Raw genomic sequence first — 26,278 nt, 5'->3', positions numbered from 1 at the left:
TTATAGCAACTGTAAGGTTTATCTGAATGTCTGTTCCCCACCACTCTGAATCTACTTCACAGCAAGGAATGAAGAACTGAAGCAGGGACTGTAGTACTTGTGTTCCCAGTGTTTCTAAGTATGTTGAGGACATTTAAAGAATACTTATGAAATGAATAAATTTCTACACTGAATAGTAGAAATGTTTTCATAAAATCTGAAAACACCATAAAAAATAAAATCTGAAGCACACAGGAATTTTCTTCCTTTAAAATTATTGTGTGGGTCCATAACTTTTCCTTTTCTTATTTCTGTTTCAATATTACTATTTCCTTATTTTACTTCAGGGAAGGTTTGAAAGTAGTTGTCTTCTAAGAGTTGTGCTGGCCCAATACAGTAGCCACCAGCCACAAGTGTCTATTTCCATTTAATTAATTAAAATTAAATTAGATTAAAGATGGAGTTTCTCAGTCATATGAGCCACACTCCAGATGTTCAAAGGTACCTGTGACTAGTGGCCACTATACTCTATGGTGCAGATGTAGATTCTTCTACTGCTGTAGAAAGTTCCATCACAGAGCACTTCTCAGCTCTGCTGGTTCTACCCACACTAGAATGGCACACAAAGCATTCTCTGACCAAAAGTAATCTGTATGGTAAGTGTCTTTGGACAACTAATTTCAATCTATTTTCTGTATGTATCACTTATGTATTGAACAATTTATTGGCAGCCTTCTATGCAGTTTAAGAATAAAATGTTGTCACAACTTCCTGGAAAGGTTAATTTCCTCAGAGACTGTCACTGTCTTGAAGTAGATTTCTCTAGAACAGTGATTTTTGAATTAGCCCTAGAAGGGAACCTGAAAGGACTATCATGAAATAAGGGGAAGGAAGGGAAAGCATGGGGTACATGTGCCCTTCCTTTAGAACAGCTTTTATCTGTGATTTATATTCTTCATCGTATGAGACTTAATTGGGAAAAAAAAAAAAAAAAAGTATTCCACCACTGGAAACAAGACTAAAAATAACAACAAAAATTTTAAATGCCATCACTTTAGATCATAGATGTTGCAAAAGCTAAGTGTACAGACAGGATGGAATGAAGCTGGAGATCACTACCGAAGATCTTCCAGCTGCAGTTAAGTCTCAAAGTATCACCTCCTCAGAGTTCTCAGAAAGATGCTGCAGGTAATTCTAATTATAAACAGAATTCTAATTTATTACTGGAAACTGAAAAATCACCAGCAAAACTTAAAAATGGCCATTCATCAGGCAACCCAAGTTGTTACCATTTTCTTTACCACTGCTCCTGAAACCCTAAGACTTTGGGGGAAGAGTCAAACCATTAAGACCTGGACTCCTCGTCTCCAAATTTGAAGATTTAGTTGATTTATCTAAAGGCATATCTTCTCCCAAGAGCAGAACTATCTTTACAAAGCTCTAAAGTGAAAACACAGATGTGGTATAAAATAACTGTGATTCAGTGTGCAACTGGATCACAAATGTATCTCACGTGTGAATTACCACACACGTTCCCAGCAACTAAAATAAAATGAAAGGCTAAATCTTGATTATTTTACTAGTTATAAAAATGCAAATCATGACTACTTATTTTGTAAACAAAATGAAAAATCGAAAGGACAGTGAAAACAATGTACATTTTATAAAAGTAAAAAGAATTTCCAAGTATGGTTTATTCCCTAAATTATTATTAATACTATGTTTATTGTCAACTATAAAAAAAGGCTAGGTAACTACCAAGAGGTAATGTTTTCCTTTTTTGGTACTGGGAATTAAACCCAGGGGTGCTCGACTACTGAGCTCTATCTCTAGCTACTCACCCTCCTTTTCAAAATTTTGAGACACGGTTTTGCTTAAATTGTTGAGGTTGGCCTTGAACTTGTGATCCCTCTGAGCCAAGTTGTGGGACTACAAATGCATACCACCACAAACAGCTTTTTTTTTGTGGGGTGGGGACTGAACCCAGGGGTGTTCTATCACTGAGATACACCCCTAGTCCATTTATTTTGAGAAAAGATTTTTCTAAGTTGCCCAAGTTAGCCTTAAACTTGAGATCTTCCTGCCTCAGCCCTCTGAGTTGACGGGATTACAGGCATGCGCCATCAAGTCCAGTGAGATAATTTTATATAATACCAAATTTTACATTGAGGTCTGGACCACTGTTCTGAAAATAGTAAAACAGACCTTGATTTATACCTTTTTCTGTGTGGCATGAAGTAGCTATCTAAAGAATCATCTAATGAGGGTTTTGCAAACAGTTTAAACACCTTATTTAATTTTCTTCCAACCTGAATGATGAATAAACATCCGGGAAACGAACGAGAAGACTGCAAAATTAATGGCATCTGTACAATCAAAGGATAATTCTGAATAGGTGACTAGGGCAATTATACTACCAGCTACTTTTTATTAAGCTAAAAAAGAACACTAGATGCTGAAAAAGAGGTTGGTGGTGAAGGGAAGCTACAGTGTAGATGGACATAACACCAAAGAACCCATAAGAGAAATTATACATTTTTTTCAGATAAAATCTAAAACTAAGGTTGGAAGCTAGGAAAAAGTATTTAAAATAAAAATACTTTATTTTAAAAGTATTTAAAATAAAGCAGTGTAACTTTTGATCTTGTATGTCTCCTTTTGTTTTTTCTTTAAACATTAATATACATTTGCTGTGAATGCTGAGTTTAAGAGCTGATCTAGGGCAGTAATAAATGCTGTACTGCATACTAAGGTTTTCATGCCAGATGAGAGGTAAATAATTTGATATTACTCACACTGCTGACTTGGATCTGAATCTGTTGTCATCTTAACGTAGTTTGAAGGAAAGAGACCAGTCACTCCATTGGCTTCTCCTTGCCACCAGTCTGGATCATCTTTGTTCATAACATTGATAAGTTGTCCCTTGGAGAAGTTGAGCTCGTCTTCATTATTTGCAACATAGTCATACATGGCGATGACCTGACATACTATCAAAAAAAATAATAATTAAACAAATTAATTATCCTACAAGGACCAAAACTTTTCCCCAAGAAAAATTTTCCTACCTTCCTGTCCACATTTCCTGTCTTACAAAAACAAGAATTAACAAATTCTGGTTAAAAATCCAAGAGAACTGGTTCACTTTAAGTACAATGGTGTAGGAATTCCATTGTGAAAATTTCAAGGAGTGAAGTGGTTTAAGTTATCAGTGAGCAGCTGGCTGTTCCTACACGGAGCTTTTCAGAAAGGATGTTATCAGTGGCATTTTACTTTTAAGCAGAGCTATGGAGGGGACACATTTTTCATCTTTCAAAGAGTTAGCTAGTCTAAGAAGTTGATGGGTTGTAACAAAGCTCTCTACGATGAAGTACGAATTAACCCACTTTCATACCAGCATGAAGGGCGGGTGTGGTTCTTTCACTGCTTGGACCCAAAAGTTTAACATGGCTGGCAGGAAACCATCCCTTCTGACGCTTTTTTCCTCTGGCCTATGAAATTAACAAAAGGAATATACAATTTAAAGATGAGATTAAAACAATCATTGAGACATAACTTAAAAATTATGGAAATCTTGGTGATATAAAAAAGAATTTATCTTATTCAAAGACAGGTCAGTTTGCACTGGGCTATTGGGAGGTAATCTCTAACTCCTTGCAATATCTTGAGTGGTCAGTTTATGGGAGACATGGGCCTTGTCAAGGTACTGAATTTGAACCCCCACTGATCTTTAGGAATCATAATATTTGATTTGCAAAAATGAGTTATGTTTATCTCTATATTATAACCATTATCAATTTTATATAAAAATAGTTATACCTCTCATCATTCAACATAAAAATGTTTTTTTTTTTTTTTTAGTTTTAACTAGTATGGAAAATTTAGAACTGAGAGAATAATGTTCTTTCTCTCTCAAAACATATGCTACAACCATCTGTTGACATTTCTGGAAAAAAACAGACTCACTTAGGTCTGCACTCTTTCCCTACACTACTGCTTCAAAAACCTAAGATGAGTAGAGGACAGTCCAATTATTTTCTGCCTGAATCAGGTCTTTCTCCTAGAAGGTATACTACAGCCTGGGCCTACTCAGGCAAAGAGGAGGCTATGCTTTCCTTTAAGGTGACCTGTGGTTTACTAAGGCATGCATTAGTGGAAAGCAATTATGTCTTTAGAGAAAATTATTCTTTAAATTATTGCTTACAATTGTATCAGCTCAACTGTAGGCAAAAGACTAGAGGGAAACATAATGCACTAAAATGCTGGTACAGATTATGGGTGATCTAAAATTTTTACTGTTTTTTTTATTAGTATGCATTATTTTTATAATAAGTCAATAGAGGGCTGGGGTTGTAGCTCAGTGGTTGAGTGTTGGCCTTGCACGCGTGAGGGTTCAATCCTCAGCACAAAAAAAGATAAATAAATAAAATAAAGGCATTGTGTCCACTTGCAACTAACAGAAAATTTAAAATAAAATCAATAGACATTAAAGAATATTACCTGTAACTCCCCTTGCCACCACCCGCTTGTATTTTTCTTCAGAATTAATATTAACTGCCCTGGTGCAAGGCTAAGTTGTTCAGCACCAGAAGCAACATAAGCTGAGGTTACTTGAGCAATCTCTGAAAAGAAGAAAAACAGAACTATGAACTCAATATATGACCCTGTAAACACTTTAGTAATTTTTCAAACCCACTATTATACATACCAGGTTTTTTGTTTGATGTTCCAGATTTTCCAGCACTCCCAAAATTCTACAAAGAAGAGACATTTTTTTTTTTTTTTATCATTTTCAACAATCCAGATGTAAAAGTACAAAGTACTAGGAGTTAAAGAATTCTAATCCCCAGGATTTTTGTTTCTTTAAATGCAGATCAAAATGGTAATCAACCTTACATTAACCAAATAAGTAAAAGAATCCAACAAGGAGATCTGGTCTATGAATGGAACATAGAATATGTAAGCGGGTGATATCATCACTGACTCAAACAGAAAGGGCCCATTTTCTCATTCTTTCTTGAATCAAACATGACTATCCAGGCCAAATGCACCTGGGTCATCAACGGGGTTAACATCAATGCCCACTAGATACAACATCTGTGTCCTGGATTCAGTTTTAGGCACATGTGAGTTTGTTCCTGCTTTCTCTAGGGACCCTGACTCATCTAGAGCTCCTGCTGAGTAAGAGGCAATGTTCTGTTTTTTTTTTTTCAATCATGTTACCACTATACTGATTGAATCTGATTTAAACACAAAAATACTACACCATGGGTAGCAAACTATGACTTCTGTTTGATGTTAAAAGATAAATCGGACCAAACATATTTCCTGTTTTTTAGAAATCTGAGCAACAACAAAAAGGGATGGGGTTAAAAAGGATTTTTTTCTTAGGATACACAGCTGCAGTAAAAGTATTAAGCAGAGTTGATGATAGTAAAAAGTTAACATTTTTTGAGTATCATGTAATAGGCACTAACTCTACGAAATTACATTATTCAACTCGTTTTCACAATAATACTATTAAGCAATTATGATTACCTCCATTTTAAATTAGAGCTTTACTCATTTATTTTTTATTATACACAGTAGTAAATAACAAACTCATACGTGAATGGAAATTGATTTCAGTTCATGATTTCCCCTTTTCCTTCCCATCCTCCCTCCCCTCTCTTTCTCCTTCCTCTACTCTTCTAGACTTCCTTTCACTTGTCTATTAATTTGTATTTGGTTCTTTTTTTAAAAATACTTTTTTAGTTAAATGGACATAATACCTTTATTTTATTTATTCATTTTTATGTGGTGTTGAGGATTGAACCCAGTGCCACACGCATGCCAGGCAAGCACTTCTACCACTGAGTCACAACCCCAGTCCTGTATTTGGTTCTTTATGTTATCCTATCCTTCCTTCCTTTCCTTTATTTTACTCTAGCTTACACATATGAGAGAAAACATTTGATCTTTGAATTTCTGAGTTTGGCTAATTTCACTTAGCATGATATTCTCCATTCATTTACTGCACTGTTTTTTATGGCTGAGTAGAACTCCATGGTGTGTGTGTGTGTGTGTGTTTGTGTGTGTGTGTATACAATTTCTTAATACACTCATCTATTGACAGGCATCTAGATCAATTTCATAATTTAGCTATTGTGAACTACGCAGCTATACACACTGATGTGGATATGTTGCTGTAGTACACTGATTTTAGATCTTATGGGAAAATACCAAGAAGTGGGATAGCTGGATCATATAGTGGTTCCATTCCTAAGTTTTTTTTTTTTTTTTTTGCGGTGCTGGGGATTGAACCCAGGGCCTTGTGCTTGTGAAGCGAGCACTCTACCAACTGAGCTATCTCCCCAGCCCATTCCTAGGTTTTTGAGGAATCTCCAAACTGCTTTCCAGAGTGGTTGTACTAGTCTGCCATCCCACCAACAAGGTATAAGTGTACCTTCTCCCCCACAACCTCACCAGCATTTATTGTTGTTTGTATTCTTGATCATTGCCTTTCTGACTGGAATGAGATGAAATCTTAGTTGTAGTTTAGATTTTTATTTTCCTGACTGCTAGAGATGTTTGACATTTTTTCTTGTATTTGTTGGTCATTTGTATTTCCTCTTTTGAGAAGTTTCTGTTTAGTTTTTTTGCCCATTTATATGATTGGGTTATTTGGGGGTTTTGGTGGTATTTTTTGAGTTCTTTGTATATTTTGGATATTAATCTGCTATTGGAGGGGTAGCTGGTCAAGATTTTCTCTCATTCTGTAGGTTCTCTTCACACTCTTAATCATTTTCTTTGCTGTACAAAATCTTTTTAGTTCGATGGCATTCTACTTATTGATTCTTGATCTTACTTCTTGTGCTTTGGGGGTCTTGTTAAGGAAGCTGGCGCCAGCACCTATATGATGGAGTGTTGACCCTATGTTTTCTTCTAGCAGTTGTAAGGTTTCTAGTCTAATTCGTAAGTCTTTGAACAGTTTCAATTTGAGTTTTGTGCAGAGTGAGAGATAGGAGTCTAATTTCATTTTTCTATATTTAAGTATCCAGTTTTCCCATCACTGTTTGTTAAAAAGGTTGTCTTTTCTCCAAGATATATTTTTGGCACCTTTGTCTAATATCAGACGGTGATAGGTATGTGGATTGTCTCGCTTTTATTCTATTACTTTTAAGTGAATGTTTAAATAATTTCAGTTTTGATTTGTGGTAAATATTACTAGATATAGTCCATATACTTAAGAAGAATACTTCTGGAGGTCCCCAAAAATTTCCTTTTTGTACCAGGGATTGAACCCAGTGGTGCTTAACCAGTGAGAGCCATATCCCCTGCCAACACCACCCCTTTTAAATATATTTTATTTAGAGACAGGGCCTTGCTAAGTTGCTGAGGCTGGCTTTGAACTTGTGATCCTCCTGCCTCAGCCTCCTGAGTTGCTGGGATTATAGGCATGCACCACAATGCCCAGCAATTTTTTTTTTTTTTTTTTGTATTGAGGTTTTAACCCAGGGGAGTTTTACCACTGGCCTACTTTTCCAGTTCTTTTTATTTTGTGTTTTTTTGAGACAGGGTCTGGCTAAATTGCTGAGGTCTTGCTAAATTGCTAAGGCTGGCCTCATATTTGCAACCCTCCTGCCACAGCCTCCCGAGTGCTGGTGTGTGCCACCATGCTCAACCCTCAAAAAATTTTAAGAATATAAAAAGTCTGAGAACATCTGCACTGAAAAGAAGCAGGAATTTCAGAGTGTAAGATGAATCACAGTAATGTTAGAGTCTTAAAGATTTAAAGCCTCCTTCAAGGTGGTCCTTTGTAAGCTCTGCTGCGTCTAGAACCACTCCTTAGTTTTAGTGATCATGAGGCTTAGCCCTATATATGGCTTTTGTTCTTAGAATTTCATGAAATCTTGTCCCTCTTATTTCTCTAACTGGATTCCTAAAATAAACTGTTATTGGAGCTAGTGTGAGTAGTTTCCTTACAAGCAAAGGAGCCTGGTCAAAACCACATATGATCTGTTTTGAATATGAATCTTGATCAACAAAAATGGAATGATTCAGTTTTAGTACCAAAAGAACTCTACCTCTTGATCTTTTGGTTTGACATAATTTGATGGAAAAATTCCAGTTCTATCGCCAATACTTCCTGTCCACCACTCTCCATCTTTCTGGGTCACCAATATTTCTTCACCTTCAGTGAAAGTCAAATCTCCTGGTTCTACACTCGAATATGAATAAAGTGCAATATATTCTGTAGGGAATAAAGCAAAAAGAAGTGGATTTTGATTCTGATTTTATAGAAATAAAAAAGAAATTAGGTTAATCTCTAAGATCTTGTATAAGTTTACTGTAAAAGAACTTATGCCTTAAGGAAACCTAATACAAAAAGACCTGAAGGTAGAAAAAGGAATGGAAGTGGTTATTTAATAATTACTCAGTAAAAGATTATTTAACATAAAGCTTTACCATGAGTTTTTTTTCCCCAACTGCCTTGTAATCATCATTATTTTTTTAATCATAAAGAATTATCCAAAACTACAGAGGTATTAGTATCCACAGACAATGAAACTGAGGTTTAATGAGATTAAGTTACTTGGTAGATAACAGAGTCAAGATATGAAAAAATTAGTTAACTTCCTTTTACAAAATGTTTTAATCTGTTAAATTCTTCACTCTGTTTTATATATACAGTGTGGAAATGCCCAATATCTAGCAGACAATACTAGAAATCAAGACCTATTACAATGACCCAGCTTTGAGCATAGTACTTGGCTCCAAATAGATGCTCAAAAAATACCTGTTAATGAATTACTTTGAGATTGCTATTACTTAGAAGAAACAGTGACTATGCTTTAAAAGTCTTTTTCTTTCTTCTCTAAGTTTTACTTACATTTGCTAACATGCAATTTGATCTTTTATCATAAACTAGAAAGGATAAAAAACATCTACAATTAGTACTTGTCACATTCCCAGTACTAACTTAGCTGATCTAACAAAAAGTAACTAAAAGGTTTATTAAGTTGCAGTAAGTTAAGTCATTTCCAAAGTGCTTTCCTAGGCCCATCTCACAGCACTCACTCACAACACACCTGTGGTCCCAACCTAAGTGGTGAGCTAAAGTTTCCTCGACTTCATGGCCATAACTCGGTTCATTTCTTTCCCTCCATCTAGAAGTCTTTTTTTCCCCTTTGCCACTATATTAAGATCCTCATTGTTTAAGATGATGCAACATTGCTATTTCTGTGGATTCACAGGTCCTTCTCAAAATAGTTTTTGTTCACTCATTATAGAATTTATCGTAACTGTAGGCTTATCCTCTCCATTCTCCTGTGAGCACTTTGCCATTAAATTTATTTTTTAAGCAAAACAAAATACACTTCAACTAGTCAACTAATTTTACAATGGACAAATATATTTCATTTATAAATCTGTGTAGCTGTTAATCAAATATTATCTGAAATTAGGGCAGATAATCTTTGATTTTTCATCCCATTAACATAATCAAAATTTCTTAACACAAATGGCTATAGAAAAAAATTCTTTGTGATATTTATAACAAAGAGTACCTTGACTTCAAATCCTACTTTACGTGGCATACTGTAAATAAAATGCACCTTATAAACAACTAAATGTCCTGAAATTTCATTACTTCTTAAATAATCAATCATCAAAACATTTTTTATTTATAATCTTATTTATTAAGCCAGTCTAGGCTGAATTTTAATAGCACTGACTTCCTAAAGTGCTAAGTACTTTCAGTCATATTTTTTTATATCCTCAATATTCACACGAAATAAATACAGGCAGGTTTTCTAACCTGACTTTAATACTGAAGACACAGAAACAGAGAGAACAACTGTGTGAAGTTAAATAATTAGGCAGTTGCTAAAATGACTCCCATCTGATTTACAAATTGGCAAAAGCTTACCTTCTCCAACTGGATAGGCTATGGAGGTAGCTTTCTTATTTACAGCTGCATATAAAGCTTCTGGTCTGCCAAATAAAGACAAAAACAAATTAAAAACAAACAAACAAAAACAACAACAAAAGACCCAAGCAAAAAACAAGAAAGGTGATTTGATGGATACAGCAGTTTTCATTGGTGAATTCTTTGAGGGCTTCCTCAAATTAATCTAAATACTGTCTTAACATACAGACTAGGAATACTCTCACACACAAAATCCTTCTGATGTAAGAACTGCCTAATTATAAACTTTTACATTTTAAAATATACCAAAGTAACTTCAATATAATTTATTGTTTTTCAAATGTGAGGTACTTTGCCTTTCTGAAGGAACTTCTGAGACAACTGTACATTAGTAAAAGGGCAATCTTTTGATAAAGCACCTAAGGGACTTAGCTTAGGGGAAATTGAGTGGAATATATGAGTTTTATTATTTGTTAAGAGTGTATTACATTAAAAATATAAAAATAATAAAATTTTTAAAAGTATCAGATCAGGTTTAACAATTTCCATTTTAACCTAGGAGATTTCAGTAATCTAGAAGATTGGTCGTCTAGATACCTGTGGGATGCACACAGGCTCCCCGGGTCCCATGAGTAAATTACACAGTGAGGCAGTTTTCAAGTCAACAGAAGGGAACCTTAGGAAAACTTATGCCACAACTGAAGGGACTGCCTTGCTTAGCGCAAAGTTCTCTATTACTGCAGGCTTTTCAGTTAAAAGACCTACCTCTTAGAAAGGTCGGTTATGGAATAAAAAGTTAGAAGAAATGCCCTCTAACACAATTAAACATAATCTACCTTTTCTTATGTTTTCTTTTCTGTCAAGTGTTACGGAATTAAATGAGATAATTCTTAAAAAGGGTCTAGCACACAGCAAACAGATATCAACTATGTATTGTTGTTCTTAGTGCTATTATTTCACACTTCCAAAATCCCAGGTCAGTTCAAAAAGTAAATTTCTACATTTGAACTAAATGTTGATAAACAGAAATTCAGCACTAAAAAGATTCTTAAAAATTAGTTAATCTTTTCATCAATCAACTAGAAAACTGGAGAACAAACAGGTTTCTCCTTATAGTCTGGCAAAAATGGCAGAACCAAACTCAAGTCTCTTTACTTCCAAAGACCAATACCTTTTCATTAATTTAGACTGCTTTTCTAATTAGATCAACTTCCACCCAGAGATAGTTAACTCGCTATTTTAGTGCTTACTTCCTTGTATTAAAGGTATTTGATGACTTGACCTTTACTGGGAAGTGAAGGTCAGAGATCTTAACCTATCCAGTTTTTAGTTTTCTTTATTTGAAAATTCATTTCTTTTCTTCTTTCCTCATTCACTGAGTTAATATGATTCAGCAGCTACTATGCATTAAGACTAGTAGGCATAAAAAAACTAAAAAAAAAAACAAAAAACAAATTTCATGGAGCTTATGACTTAATAAAGAATGTAGGTGTGAGCAATGGAGAGGTTATTGTTAAGGAACCCTGGAGGCCCAGAGGGAAGGCCCCATCAGGCAAAGGGGAGGACCTAAGCAAAGAATTGCTTAAATACTTAAAAAGTACAGTGAACAAGGGAGAAATGCTCCAAGGAAACACAAAGTTGCTTTTCTAACTGATCTTCAGGTACACATCTAAAATTTTAAGTAGAGAACTTTGAAAACTTCCTGAATTTGAAATGACTAGAATGAAAGCTATTATAAAACTAGCACAAACATCTGAAGTATATGCTTTTATCACTCCAGGAATTACCTTTCTGATATTCAAACTTAAGCATAAACTTTTCCTTTTATTGAACAATCATACCGTGGCCGACTCATGAATGAAAACACCAACATCCACACCTCATGTGAACACAGAATGCTTACTCTTCTCGCTTTACTTCACTCCCAGGAATGATCTTAACATAAGATTTTGGAAACCATCCTCTTCCTCCATGTACCTCCCCAAACCACCAATTTTCTTGCTGCTCCAAGACAGTAATAACGTCATGTTTTGAGAAGTTCAAGTGGTTATCTTTCTTTGCAGTCCAAGAACAAAGTGCCTGTGCTTTTAGGTTTTCTACAACCTGTCCCTGTGAATACAAAGCCACAAAAATTATTTTTTATTTGCTCTTTTTAGTTATACATGACAGAATGCATTTTGACATATCATACGTACATGGAGTATTACTTCCCATTCTTGTGGTTGTACATAGTATGGAGTTACACTGGTCATGTGTTCATATATGAACATATGTTCATAACATATGTTTCATAACATATGAAAGTTATGTCCCATAACTTTCCCATTCCTATCTGCCCTCTCTTTTCCATTTGCCTGTCCAATCCAGTGAACCTCCACCCCGCAAACCCTATCTATTGTGGGTTAGCATCCACATATCAGAGAGAACATCTGGCCTTTGGTTTTTTGGGATTGGCTTATTTCACTTAGCATGATAGTCTCCAGTTCCATCCATTTACCAGCAAAGGACATAATTTCATTCTTCTTTATGGCTGGTAATAATTCCATTTTGTATATGTATACCACCTTTTCTTTATTCATTCATCTATTGAAGGGCACCTAGGTTGGTTCCATAGCTTAGCTAATGTGAATTGAACTTGTAAGAATATTGAGCCACAATTTTAAAAAGACCAGGGTAACCAAAATTTCTGTTTTCTCATGTATAATGAAGTTATTGTTTGAACAGCAGACTAGTTTGGTGTGGTGGTGACATAACCTTAATTTACTAACTGACTTAAAATTAATAAAATTAATAAAATTAATATAATTAATGAATACCTATAGTTCAGGGAAATATCACTGGTACAGAAGGTAAACAGTTAGTACTACAGAAGTATTCATAAATCCATCATATATGTATCATGGAACAAAGGGAAAGAGTACAAATCTTTTCTCTCCTCCAGCTTCCAGTGCCTCCTAATTGCAGTTGATTTAGTTTACTCCACCAGGCATGGAGATGTGGTTATGCTTAGCCTCCCTCTGCTTTTTAACTCTTCATTTCTTCATATTCATGTTCATTGTCCTTTCTTTGCCACTCAGAGGAAGGAAAATTTTTGTTCCTTTAATAAAGTTAACCTCTTCTCTTGTCCTCTAAATATTCCATTATGCCCTTTCATTTTCTAAAAATATTCTGAAAATTAATTCCCTCTCTGCCGTCTTCAATTTCCTTTGTTACTTTTCTACTTTCTTCTACTTCGAAATTTGGAAAGAAATAGTCTTCAACTTGCTTTCCAGTGTCAACCATTGATCCCTTCAAATTTAGGTTCTGCACCATCGTACTACTGAACCTCTTCCAGAGAAGGTTATAGACCAATAACATCAAAACAAAAAGTTTCTTCTGAACTTTTATTCTCCTTAATCTCTGCACAGTGCTGACATCACTAAAACCCTTATAGTTCCTGAAGCTTTTCCTCTGGTGATAGAGGGCTCATCTTTTGTTTAGCCCTCATCCCTTACTGTTCCACATGATTTCCTTAAATAATTGCATGTCAGCCCAAGACCTCAAATCTATATTTTTAGTGTAACTTTACCTTCTGGGCTCCAGTTTCTACATCAAAATGCCTACTGGTGTTTCCACCAGATTGTCTATTACATATACTTTGAACTTAGCCTGTCTGAAACAACCATTTTTAGAACCCAACAAACCCATTTTTGGTCCACTGCCTACTGAAGACAATGGTATCACTATCCTTTCAGTTGTTCAAGCTAAAGACTTTGAAGAATTACCTTTATCTCCATCTTCTTCACTCTTCATATTCAATAGGTTATTTATTTTATGTCAAGCCCTTACACTTTTCTAAATCCATCTCCTCTTCCATTATTTTCATGACTAAGGCCCTGGATCACACCAGCATCTCTTATTAGTTACTTAATAGCCTCCCTTAACTGTTTCCCTTGCTTTGCTTCTTTCTGCCAATCTGGCCTCTACTTCATTGCCAGGGTTATCCTTCTTAAGCATACACCTCAACTCCTCTCTTAAAAACCTCTCTTGGCTTGATTTTTAAAATTTTATTTATTTTTAGAAACTTGAAGTTTCATGTTTATGTTTCCATGTTGAAAGGCCTTTTTGATTTGAAACCGTTTGGGATTTACATTACTTTTTAAGTTTTAAAACTCATTTTCCCAATCATCTACTTTCAGTAGCAGGAATGACAATGTTTAATGAGCTAATGGCAGGATAAGCATTTGGGGAAGTGTTTTATTAACATATTTATAAGTACTTGTGGAAATGTGTAGTTGACTAAAACCATATGCAGCTACAAAAAAATTTTTGTAGTTCAGAATATAAAGGTTTTGTGTGTGGTTAGCTTATTGCATTAAATTATTGCCCTTAGCTTAAAATAAGGATTAAAACTGCATTTAAAGAGAACAGTGAATACTACTGTTGGTGAAACTGAACTTTTTGATTTCACTTATAAACCGTATCCATAAGTCAGTACCTGGGAAAATTTTACTTTCTTAACCTATTGATACAAGGAATAAAGTATGAAAAATTAAAAAAAAAAAAAAAAAAAAAAACAAAACCAAAAACCTCTCTTGGCTTTTCACTGATAAGATGCTTAGCAGGGCGGTAAATGCTTAACTTCAACCTCTCTCTCCAGCTTCTCTTCTTAACACTTTCTCCATGAATCCTATATTCTAGCTATACTATATATTTCTTCCTGCTTCCTGCAAACATCATGCATTAACGTACCTCAGTGACTTTTCTCAAACTGATCTTTCACTTGAGTAACTTCCCTCCTGTTTGGTGAAATCTGGCTTATCTTTGAAGGTCCCACTCAAATACATTCCCTTCATGAAAACTGCTCCAATTTACACAGATTAAATAAGATGCTCTCTCCCCTTTCAGGGCTTTGTAGATATTTTTATTCCATTTCTCACACTTTACACTTACTTATATCTCCCTTATTAGATTATGAATTAATAACTGAAAGGGATTTTTACTTATTTTTCCTTATATTTCTAGTAAATAATAAAATGCTGGACCCTATAATCATGTAATAAATTTCTGAGCAAACTGAAATCTGTAGAGATTTATTTTGATGGAGTCTGAAATGTCTTTTTATCAATGTTAACTGGGGCTAGTGTTGTGGCTCAGAGGTAGAGTGCTCGCCTAGCATGCGTGAGGCCCTGGGTTTGATCCTCAGCACCACATAAAAATAAAATAAAGGTATAGTGTCCACCTACAACTAAAATAAAAAAAAAAAAAACAATAAATGATGTTAATGTATCAATGCTTGCAATGTTTATATCTAAAGCAGAGGTTATTTTTTTATATATATCTTATATATATATAAATTTAAGTAGTTTGAGAAACTTGGATACATATATATTTTCCAAGGTTCTCCAACTACTTAAATTTAAGACAAAACAATAACAAAAAAACCCCTCAGGCCCCAAATAGCTTATTGTGGGGAGTCATCCTTATCTAGTAGAATCAGATGAGGTTGAGCCATGAGACACAGAGGCCTGACTTCTAGGAACTGGCAGCCACGGAGGTTTATCCCAGATCCCTGGGGAGTGTGTGGCACTGCGTGGGAGTGGTTGTCTGTCTGGTTATATGATAGCTTCCCTGAGCAAAATGGTTCCCCTAACTCCACCCCATCTTCTTCATCACAGAAGAAGCCCCTCCCATTCCGGGTCCCTTTACCTGTGTGACTAAATAAAAGAGAGTTGGGCTAACTCCATGTTGTTAGAGGCCAGGTCTGGTATGGCCTGACTCCTCTCATTTAAAAAGAGTATTGACTCTTGTGTGTTTACTGATTAGATAAGTTAATGGGTAAATTGTTTTATAGCTAACATTGTCCTTTTCTCATCCACACAGGACGTGGCTTAGAGATCCCAAAGGCTTCTTCTTTACTGGGTACCATGGGAATGAGTCACTGTGAGAATCCTTTAGGTAATAATCACTCCTCAATTTTGTATCACAAGTGAATGGTAAGAACAGAAACCAAATTCTACAAACTCTGGTTAAATGAGTGAATGATGCCTTTGTACAAAATCTTTATTCTATTTCATGTGAATCAGAAGCAAATTCAAAGGATAAAGCACACAAAAATTATGAATAACATACCTGTCCATGAATAGGTGATATGGACCCAGGAGACACAGTGCGAGTAAAAGCTGATTTTTTCTGCCATGATGTATTAACAGTTAGGTTTGAAAAAGATACATTTTGATAATCAGCTACTGATGCTGGTTGAGAAGAAAGTGGTCTGCAAACATAACACTTTAATGTAAGTATACTTAATTGTTCAGAATTTAATAAAGTATTACCAATTTTTATATACTAATATAGTCTCCACTAATACATATTATATATATTAATATACTATTCACTTGTATATTATATACACTGCTTTGAAACATAATTGGTGGAAAACAGAATTCATGAACAAACTACTGACCTATGTTTTCATTTACTAAATTTTAGTATTAGATATGGAATAAAAGGTTCTCTTGGGGGGGAAGTCCAGCCCAGATTAACAACATGAGAAAGTATCAGATTGACATACTACACATTATCACATTGGCAGAGCTACAAAAATTCCACTGTTAGCTCAAAACTTACTCAGAAGAAGTTGAGGTAGCAGATAAAGACACTGTAGGAGGAAGTAAGGCCTTCTTAGGAGATACAGCTTTTTCACTTGATGGTATTTTTTCTACATAATTGCAAGGGAACCAGCCAAAATTTCCTTGAAAACTACCATAAAGCCAACCAGGTTCTCCCACAATTTTTTCATCAACCTGTAGAAACAGAGAGGCAAACACAGTGCTTAGAAATCTATACATTAACAATGGAAAGATATGCAGACTATTGTATAATATTCTCTTTTACAGAATTAAACCCATTTAACTAAATAGCTAAAGATTTTTTTTTTTTTTGCGGTGCTGGGGATTGAACCTAGGGCCTTGTGCATACAAGGCAAGCACTCTACCAACTGAGCTATATCCCCAGTCCCTAAATAGTTAAAGAATGTTTAAAAGGTTGCTAGTTTAAAAGGTTGTTAGTTATCTTTTTAAATTTAAATTTTATCCAAATTAATAAATGAAAACAGTTAACAGCTTATGAGAGAAAACAATCTTCCCCCACTTCATGGCTCCTTATGTTCTGACTTCCATTTGTAACAGTAACAGGCCATTCATAGTTGATTCTTCTTATTACCTTCTGTATTTCTAAACAAGATATGGTTATGGAAACATAACCACTGCACACTGCACACTCTTACCCTGCCAATATTGTTATATCATAACTTTTGGTTAAATTATATTAATGTTGATGACTGTAAATATTTCACATGAGTCATGCAATGTTCTGCTAATTATATTTCCTTTCTTGTAAACTGTTTATTTTCCTAAAGTTATTATTTTTTTTGTTTTTTGCAGTACTGGGGTTTGATCCCAGGGCATTATGCATGCTACTATTCAGGCACATGCTCTACCACTGTGCTACAACCCCAGCCTCCACTTCCCTTTAAAAATTTTTTTGAGGGTTGGGGTTGTAGCTCAGTGGTAGAGCGTTTGCCTAGCATGCATGAGACACTGGGTTTGATTCTCAACACCACATATAAATAAATAAATAATACAGAAGTTCATCAACAACTAAAAAAATAAATAAAATTTTTTGAGACCAGGTCTTGCTAAGTTGCTGAGACTGACTTTTAAATTATGATCCACCTGTCTCAGTCTTTCATGTACCTAGGATTACAGCCCTATGCTACCATACCCAGCTTATTACAGAACTAATTCCTGAACTAACAGAAGTAGAAAAATCTCTGAATACTGTTCTCTAACTGGTGAAACATATTAGGTGATTTACCAGTTTTACTTCTTCTCCCAGATATTTCCCTCCTAGTGTGACAACCTCCATTCATACAGTGTCTTTTGCTCTGCTTTTTGGTTCCTGGCACCTCAAATTTCATCACTAGCTCTCCCACCTCACACTCTTCACACTCTTGCTCTTCAGCTTGATTAGTTCTCTCTGCAATAATGAATCCTAAAGCTCTATCCTCAGAACTGACTTCCACTTCCACTAATCAACTCCTTGCAAGATATTTTCAACTAAATGTCCCATGAAAGTTCCAAATGATGTCTAAGATTGAACTTTTCCCTACACCCACTTACCCCTGGCCCATCCTTCACCTAACTTTTCTATATTTCTATATTCTTATTCAAAGACCTAGTCATTCTAATAAAAAATGTGTGGTTCTTACCTTTATTATACTTCTGCAGCCAAACTCCTGGCTTTGCACTAAAAACTGTTCTAAACTTTTTTCAACCCCAGTCTCACTAAGCTATGGTAGAATTTTTTATTTCGAACCTAACTGTAATCTTCACTCATCCTTCAAGATTCTGTTAATGCCTTCAACCCAGCCAGTTATCTTATATGTGCTATCATAATCAGCAGTATCATATTATATTATTTAAAATAGTTTTAGTTGTAGATAGACACAATACCTTTATTTATTTATTTTTATGTGGTGCTGAGGATCAAGCCCAGTGCCTCACACATGCTAGGCAAGTGCTCTACCACTGAGCTACACCCCAGCCCCTCATATTGTATTATTTATGTATATATATCTCTTCCATTTGTCTGTGGAGCCTTTTCATTAACTCCACCTTAGTATGTATCTGCTTATTTCCATTTAACTTCCCATACCTTTCCAAACCACTGATTTGACAGTGATATATCTATTAAAATCATGTAGAATCTGTTAAGATTTTGTTGAACTCAGGGGCACTTTACCACTGAGCTACATCCCCAGACCTTTTCATTTCTTATTTTGACACAGGTCTCGCTATGTTGGTGAGGTTCTTAAGTTGCCCAAGGTGGCCTCATACTTTTGATCCTCCTTCCTCAGCTCCACCCCTAAATTGCTGGGATTACAGGTATGTACCACTGTGCCTGGCTACAAACAACTTTCTGAGGTATAATTAACTTAAACTTCACATTTAACTTGCCAAATTTCATGTTCTGACATGTTCACATGCCTGTAAAAATCACCACAATCAAAATAATGAACATATCTATCACCCCCTCAAGTTTCCTCTTGTGCCATTTTAAGTCCTCCCTCCTCTCTTGCCCCTCCCTCCATCTCTAGGCAAACACTGGTCTTTCTGTCACCATAGATTAGTCTGCATTTTCTAGAATTTTATATAAATAAAATCATACAATATGTATCCTTTTTGACTTGTCTTCTTTCTCTTAACATAATTATTTTGAAATCCATCCATGTTGCAGTAAGTATAATTTATTTGTTTTTATTGCTGTGTAAATTACATTGATTGGATATACCATTTTATCTCTCCCTGTTGGACATTTTAGTTTTTCCAAGTTTTTAGCTATTACAAATAAAATGGTCATAAACATTTGCCTCCATGTGAACATATGCTTTAAATCCTCTTATCCTCTTGAGTAATTACCTAAGAGTGGAACAGTTGATTCATAAGGTAGGCACATATTTAACTTTTTAACTTTTTTTATTTTTTTGCAGTTCTCGGGACTGAACCCAGGGTCTTGTGCAAGCATTCTGCCCCTATGATCCCGGATGTTTTTTAAAAAAATTTATTTCAAGACAGAATTTTCCTAAGTTGCATAGGCTGCCCTTGAACTTGTGATTTTCCTGCCTCAGTCTCCTAAATAATTGGGATTACAGAAGTGCACCACTACATTCAGCTCTTTGTTTTTAATAATGGCTCATTGATACATAATTCACATACCCTATAGAGATTAAAAAGTCAAGTTTGTGGTTTCTACAGGTTGTACTCTTTCCACTATATCACAGTGGATCTAACAAAAAAGACTTCCTGCATCTTCTCTTATTCATCCATGTTATGTGGATGAATGTTATGTGAATGATGTTATGTGGAACTCTTTCAACAGCTGCCAGAAAGTACCCAGCCTTTCAACATTTTATTGTTAATTTATAAAAATAACAAGATCAATATCACCTCTTATTATGTGAAGCCCCAATATGGTATAGTGGAAAAAACATAAGACTTGGAAATGGAAATCAGAAGATACACTCTTGTACCCCACTCTGGCACTGTGATGATGACAGATACAATTTGTCTTAGTCTAAGCTTCCTTTCCTAGAATATGATAGTAATAATAATTGTCCTATGTAGCTCTGAGGTATGTTGTAGGGCCAAATGATAAATCACATAGTTATTTATCTTTTTAAAATATTTCTTGGGGGGAGGTGGCACATGCCTATAATACCAGTGACTTGGGAGGCTGAGGTAGGAGGATCACAAGTTCAAGGCCAGCCTCAGCAACTTAGCCAGGCCCTAAGCAACTCAGCTAGACCCTGTCTCAAAATAAAAAATAAAAAGGGCTGGGGATGTGACTCAGTGGTTAAGTGTCTTGGGTTCAATCCCTGGTACCAAAAAAATAAAAAAAATTTCTTTGAACAACTACATAAAAGTATAACTAATACTATTCAGCTTATCCATGAGGGGAAAAAAAAAAGACTATTTCCTACCTGAATTATATCCCCAGAATTAAAACTCATCTCATCATGGTTCCTTGCTTCAAAGGGGTACAATGCTTTATAATTCACCAAAGCATTAGCCATCTCACCTAAAGAGAAAAAAATTGTAATAATTTGTTTTCATGTATACATATCTTTGTTACGATTCAATAAAGAGCTCTTAAAATCTAAGAGAAAAATACTGTGAAAATCCATTTTCTAAAGACTTGTGAGGATTTATCTTCACTAGTCATAACCAATATAAAAGCAAACATGGATGTTCATAGGAAAGTGGGAGGCAGCAAACAGAGGTGACTTTTCAGTCTGAAGCATGCACATGGGTCTGTGGGTGTGGCAGCCAGGCCAAGTAGAAGGAAACTAAGAGGAAGACAAGTGTTGAGGTTAAAATATCACAAAAGAAAAGCACACAAAAGGTGGTCACGAATGAGAATATCAGCAAGTAAACAGGCTTGGCTGAAGAAAGATCTACAGATTCATCAGTATAGTTCTAAAGGAAAAAACCATGGAAGAGTTTACAAATTTGCTGGACTTGATAAAATTAAAAATATTTTACTTTTAATTTTTAGAATGCATACTTTAGCTTACAAAATTTTGAACATGTTATATCATTAATATGAATTCAAAGTCTTATTTATCTGAAAGAGGATATAAAAATATTAAGGTATTTTAGGAATAGACTCTGATGTGTAACAAAAACAAAGTATGCCTTCTGAGAAAATTACTTAAAATTTTACTGTTGTTTCATTAGAATAGTTTAGTTATACTGTATGAGTAAAATAGTTAAAAACAATTTACTTCAGATTTGAAAATCATGACACGGTCTTTTCAGTTAATGGCAACAACTTTTTTTTCCCATTGTGCTCAGATTTCTACCTTCAATCTGTGTTAATATCCCTAAATAGTTCTCATCCAAGTTTAACTTTAAAAAGGTTTCTAACTCAAAGATTAGTATCTTTTTTTTTTTTTTTACTTCTTTTGCCTCTTCTCAGATCTCTCTTCTTGTTGCTTTTATTGCTCTGCTTCTGAAAAATTAAATCCATTTTTAGTCATATCCTTACATTGTTTCTCCTTAGCTTTTCGTTCCTCTTCTTGAATTTTTTCTTGTGTTTTTTCTTCTTGAAGTCGTTTTTGTTTTTCTTCTTCCTCCTTTCTAAGACTTTCCCTCCATAAGTTTTCTTTTCCTTGCTTTGCTTTTCTTTAAATAAAAGAAAGTTTACATAATGTCCTAAAAATTTTTTTATACTCAATGAAAATACAAAACATTTCTTACTGTAATTAGCCAGACAACTAGTAAAAAGGTATGAGTACAGGGACAGGGAGAAATGGTAACTAACCAAAAATCAAGAGGAACCTGGGACTAATGGGTGAGCTGGGGAGTATGACTGACAACTTTCCACACCCTCCCATACCTCCTGCCATTCAACTTCCCAATCCAAGAAAAAAATGTTGAAATGAACATTTTGGCACACAAATCTAAACATTTTTTCTCTCTAGATTCTTCACAAGGACTGCCTTTTAGCTTTCATTCCCACTACCCTACCTAGCCTCTGTTTTAAGGACTCATTGACTGCTGAAATGCTTCTGGAAAGCTTATTTTTTATATTCTAACTTCAAAAAGTCTTTTATACTTGCTTAGAGAGCACTTTTTCTCAATTAGTTATGTTTCTGTGCATGTTTCTATGACATATGATTTGTAATCAGACTTAATTATTTTAGTGTTAGAACCAATGCACTTTATGGTACTCCACTGCATGTATTTTTATGACCTTACTCAGATGCAGTGGATACCACTAAAATCAATACCTTCTTCAAGTTTCAGAAGTACTGGGGGCAGCTGAGACTGTGGTCAGATATACCCAGAGATTGTGGAATATTTACACCCCATCAAAATGGGAATCTTGGTTTAATTCTTGGTCTCTATTCCTTAATTCCTGAAGGAATTTGGAAATTCTGAATAAAACAAAAATTGTAGGCCCTTAGTCATTAATTCTTTCTCTTAGTCATTAATCCTTTCCCCAAAATGCCTTACACTTCCTACTACTGATCCATTATCCTGCTACTAGCTTCCTTTCAACCCTTCCTAAATCCTCCTACATCCTCCATCATGTCATAGGATACTTCTTCCAGAAGCTTCCCATAACTGAAATCTGGGTCTCCCTTGAGGACAATGCTTTTATTTGTAGTCCTTACTTAATTTCAACTAATATTCCCTTTCCCAGTTCCTCTGTAACTTTCCCTGACACTATCCCAAGCCCAGGATGCCTACTGGCTTTCACTAACTTCCCAATCTTATGAACACCATTATCAGAGTAATTACCACATATGTAGTAGGACAAAGAAAACATCAGAAAGTTCATTAAATTCTAGTAAACTTTCTTGTGTAGGAGCTAGTGAATGAGAAATTGGTCCAGTGCCAGAGGATGCCTCAGAAAGGAGACAAAAGGCAAAGATGCCACATCTACAATGTGAGAATCTATTACCAATAGCTTGGTATAAGAAGGGAACATACCTGGGCAAATGAACAAGTAAACCAAAATGCAGTACTATCACCTAAGCTCTGGATCAATTAGATCCTACATGTACTTCTATCCTTTTTGATTTCTTTCCTACACTAGAGTAAGATAATGTGCAGGCATAATGAATGAAATGAAAACATGTATTACTAATTTGGTTTATTGGCCTGAAAAGAATTGTGAGATGAATAATTATCAATGACCATTTCATGTACATCAGTGAAAAATTCCAATATAGTGACTAGCTGTATAAACTACATAGTTCCTTTATGTAATGTTAAGCAGCAAGTGAAGAACTCCTCTTTATTTACTGCTATATTAGTCTATTATCTCTGGCTAGGAGACCATGAAAATGTGGGTCTTAGAGTAAAAAGTATTACAGCAATTTGTTTGTCTGAATCCCCTATTAAAATTATAGGAATCCAGGAGCAAAGAGTAATCTAGAGTCTGCCTGCATCACAGCAGCAGTCACTCAATAAGAATGTCTTCGAAGTTATTTTGGAGCTATTTAAGAATAGAGGTCTGCTAGGGCTGGGGTTGTGGCTCAGTGGTAGAGCACTTCCCTAGCATGTGTGAGGTACTGGGTTCCATCTTCAGCATTACATAAAAATAAATTTAAAAAGTTAAAAAAAAAAGAATAAAAGTCTGTTAAATGGTAGTAATGTCTCTCTTGCCTCCCCAGTAATGAGCTCTTTCATGGACATAAACTTATCTACTCTTCACCAAGTCAAAGAAACATTGGCTCATTGATATTTGTCAATTAATTACATTAATTTCTGATACTAGAGAACTTAGAAGAAAAAAAGGTATATATTTTTAAAAAAATCTTACTGATAGAAATAAATAATCATGCAAAGTCTCAAAAGGAATAGTTCTAGGCTACTGTATATCACAATTAAATATTTTAGTGGCATAAAGAGAATTATATCGACTTGGTGAGTTAAGTATTTCATTTTAATGATCTGTCAGAACAAAGTAATAGATTAACCAAAGAGAAACGGAAAATTAATGAGCTTATTATATGCACAATATTATAGTTGTTTCTTTTTTTACTTTTAGAAATATATTTGATTATAAATGCATTATTACAAAACACCAATCAAAACAAAAATCTTGAGTAACAGAATGAAATCTAAAAAATACAACTGTATGTAAACTATAGGTGTATACTTGGTTCTTTAGCTATTATTTTATTTAATACTCAATTATCTACAAGAATGCATTAATGGCTCTCTTTTCAGATGGAGAAACTGAGGTTCAGAAAGGTAAAATGGCTTAATCAAGGCCACTCAGGTAGTAAGTGGTAGACTAAAATTTCTAATCCAGGTCTGACTTCAAAGGCTGTGTTTCTACCAATGGAATATAAAACTGTTTACTAACCTAGAATAATCCTTTTATCCCCCCCACCATATTTTCAACTGAATTAAAGACACGGGCAACAAAATCAGAATTCTAATAACAATACAGTATAGTATATTAGTTATACTACCTTGCAGCCTCGTCTTCTAGTTTCTTTTTTTGTATTAGCTCTAACCTTTTTCTTTCAATTTCCTTCAACTTGTCATGTTTGATCTTATGAAGTTGTTCAAGGGCTAACTGCTGTGTATTGTAGCTTTCTCTCAGTTCCTAAGGATAAAACGGAAATAAGTCAAATCTCAAATAATTTACATATTTTTATCTCATGTAACAATGTGACATTTGCATTAAAAGACAAAAATCCTAAAGCAAGTTACACTAAATTAAAAAGATTTAGTTTTTAAAAATGTCTGGATGATAAAAAAAAAAAATCTTAAATACAGTAGTATTATTTGAGCCATGTAGCCACTGAGACAATACAGATTAAAATTACCTACTTTCAAATCAATTCATTTCTAAGGAACACAGATTATTTAACCAAACAACTCTTTGTTTCCAAAGTGATTTGGAAAAGTATTTTAAATAAAAAAGCAATTCATTAAAACTGTGGTGGAACCATATGCTTATAAAACATTTTAAGAGGAATTTTGTTTGGTCATGTTTTTTATACCAAGTTATCATTAACTTTTATCTGATAAGATCTTGATCTAAACATAGAAGCAATTATTAAACAATTTAGTCCAAAACTAAAAATGAAAAGATAATGTTTGCCTAAAACCATGACTGAAAAGAGCCAAAATAATGAAATGTATTCCTAACAGGAAATGAAATATTTATTGAGCATCTAGTTGTATGCAAAGTACTGTAAAGGGTTCAAAAGGGATCAGTTCCAAGCTGCTTGACTTCCAAGTCGACAGTCTTTCCCTTCACAGGGTTTATAATCCCAAAGTAGAGAAAAGTGTCAAATGTGGAGTACAGATAAATGCCTTAGCAGAAACTTGTTTTCTTTCCCCTTCTTACAGCACTCTTCCTTTGGGAAGCTGATCTCCTTGCCCTCCCCATCATCCCATGTGTTTTGGCAGATCTGTCCTCCCATCCCTACCCAGGGCCAATCATTTACTCTTGTCCTAAAAGACCACAGCACCTCACTTCCCTGCACAAAATGACTGGTCTAAAGAACCAAGCTGGACCAGAATCTTTTCTTGGGATTCAGATACATCGAACAGATTCTGAAAAAAGAAACTTTTATTTCTCTGGGCTCATTAAGCTTAGATAAAATAAAGCTGGAGGTGCTTGGTTACCAAGTGAACCCATGAGAGGTAGAAATTAAGTTAACATATAAATAAAGGAAAGAGGGGCTGGGGTTGTAGGTCAGTGGTAGAGCCCTTGCCTAGCATGTGTGAGGCACTGGGTTTGATTCTCAGCACCACATAAAAATAAGTGAATAAAAGAAAGGCATTGTATCCATCTACAACTATAAAAAAAAAAAAAAAACAAAAAAAAAAACAAAAAAAAACAGATACAAGTGGAGAGAAGGGGAACAAGGGGCACAGAATCTTCAATCCCATTGCTCAGTGTACTAGAACTGCCTCTGTCCAGCACCTCTTCTGACAATTGAGTCATCTTGTTATTCTTTCAATAATCATTCACTAGGTTATCCATTTTGAACTGGGTTTCCTTTGCTTGGAATTTACAAAATCCAGAACAATAGAGTAGAAGGCCAGAGGAAAGAGGAGAAAACAAACAAAAAACCTAAAATTAATCAAAAGAAACTTCATAGCAAAGGTGGGACTGAGACAATGTTTGGGTATAATGTTGTGGTGAAAAATGTTTTTGGTATCTACCCACATATAATAACAAAATTCCAAACCAAAACCAAACAAGATTGTTTGTTCCAGAAATAAACTATTTTGTAGGTCAGTTCCTTCAACTTGTTTGAAAGGTACATCTACGTATGTCTTATATTCAGAGGCTTTATCCAAAATGTGTGAG

General features: G+C 34.8%; 1 protein-coding gene across 4 annotated transcripts in view; it reads right to left on the bottom strand.

Annotated features, from left to right (window-relative positions):
- Itsn2 (intersectin 2) overlaps positions 1 to 26,278 on the bottom strand; it is a 131,689-nt gene that overhangs the window by 35,155 nt on the left and 70,256 nt on the right. For all 4 annotated transcript variants that reach the window (XM_047523601.1, XM_047523600.1, XM_047523603.1 and 1 more), the window contains 12 exons: positions 24,420 to 24,556; positions 21,476 to 21,612; positions 20,409 to 20,506; positions 16,496 to 16,671; positions 15,998 to 16,139; positions 11,790 to 11,995; positions 9,887 to 9,951; positions 8,043 to 8,209; positions 4,685 to 4,730; positions 4,477 to 4,598; positions 3,371 to 3,467; positions 2,775 to 2,966 (listed from right to left, as the gene is read on the bottom strand). In XM_047523601.1, the coding sequence (XP_047379557.1) occupies positions 2,775 to 2,966; positions 3,371 to 3,467; positions 4,477 to 4,598; positions 4,685 to 4,730; positions 8,043 to 8,209; positions 9,887 to 9,951; positions 11,790 to 11,995; positions 15,998 to 16,139; positions 16,496 to 16,671; positions 20,409 to 20,506; positions 21,476 to 21,612; positions 24,420 to 24,556 (1,585 nt within the window). The remainder of the gene's footprint in view (positions 1 to 2,774; positions 2,967 to 3,370; positions 3,468 to 4,476; positions 4,599 to 4,684; positions 4,731 to 8,042; positions 8,210 to 9,886; positions 9,952 to 11,789; positions 11,996 to 15,997; positions 16,140 to 16,495; positions 16,672 to 20,408; positions 20,507 to 21,475; positions 21,613 to 24,419; positions 24,557 to 26,278) is intronic.

The sequence above is a fragment of the Sciurus carolinensis genome, chromosome 13, assembly GCF_902686445.1.
Source record: "Sciurus carolinensis chromosome 13, mSciCar1.2, whole genome shotgun sequence".
Lineage (NCBI taxonomy): Eukaryota > Metazoa > Chordata > Mammalia > Rodentia > Sciuridae > Sciurus > Sciurus carolinensis.
This window is presented reverse-complemented; position numbering and strand designations above follow the sequence as displayed.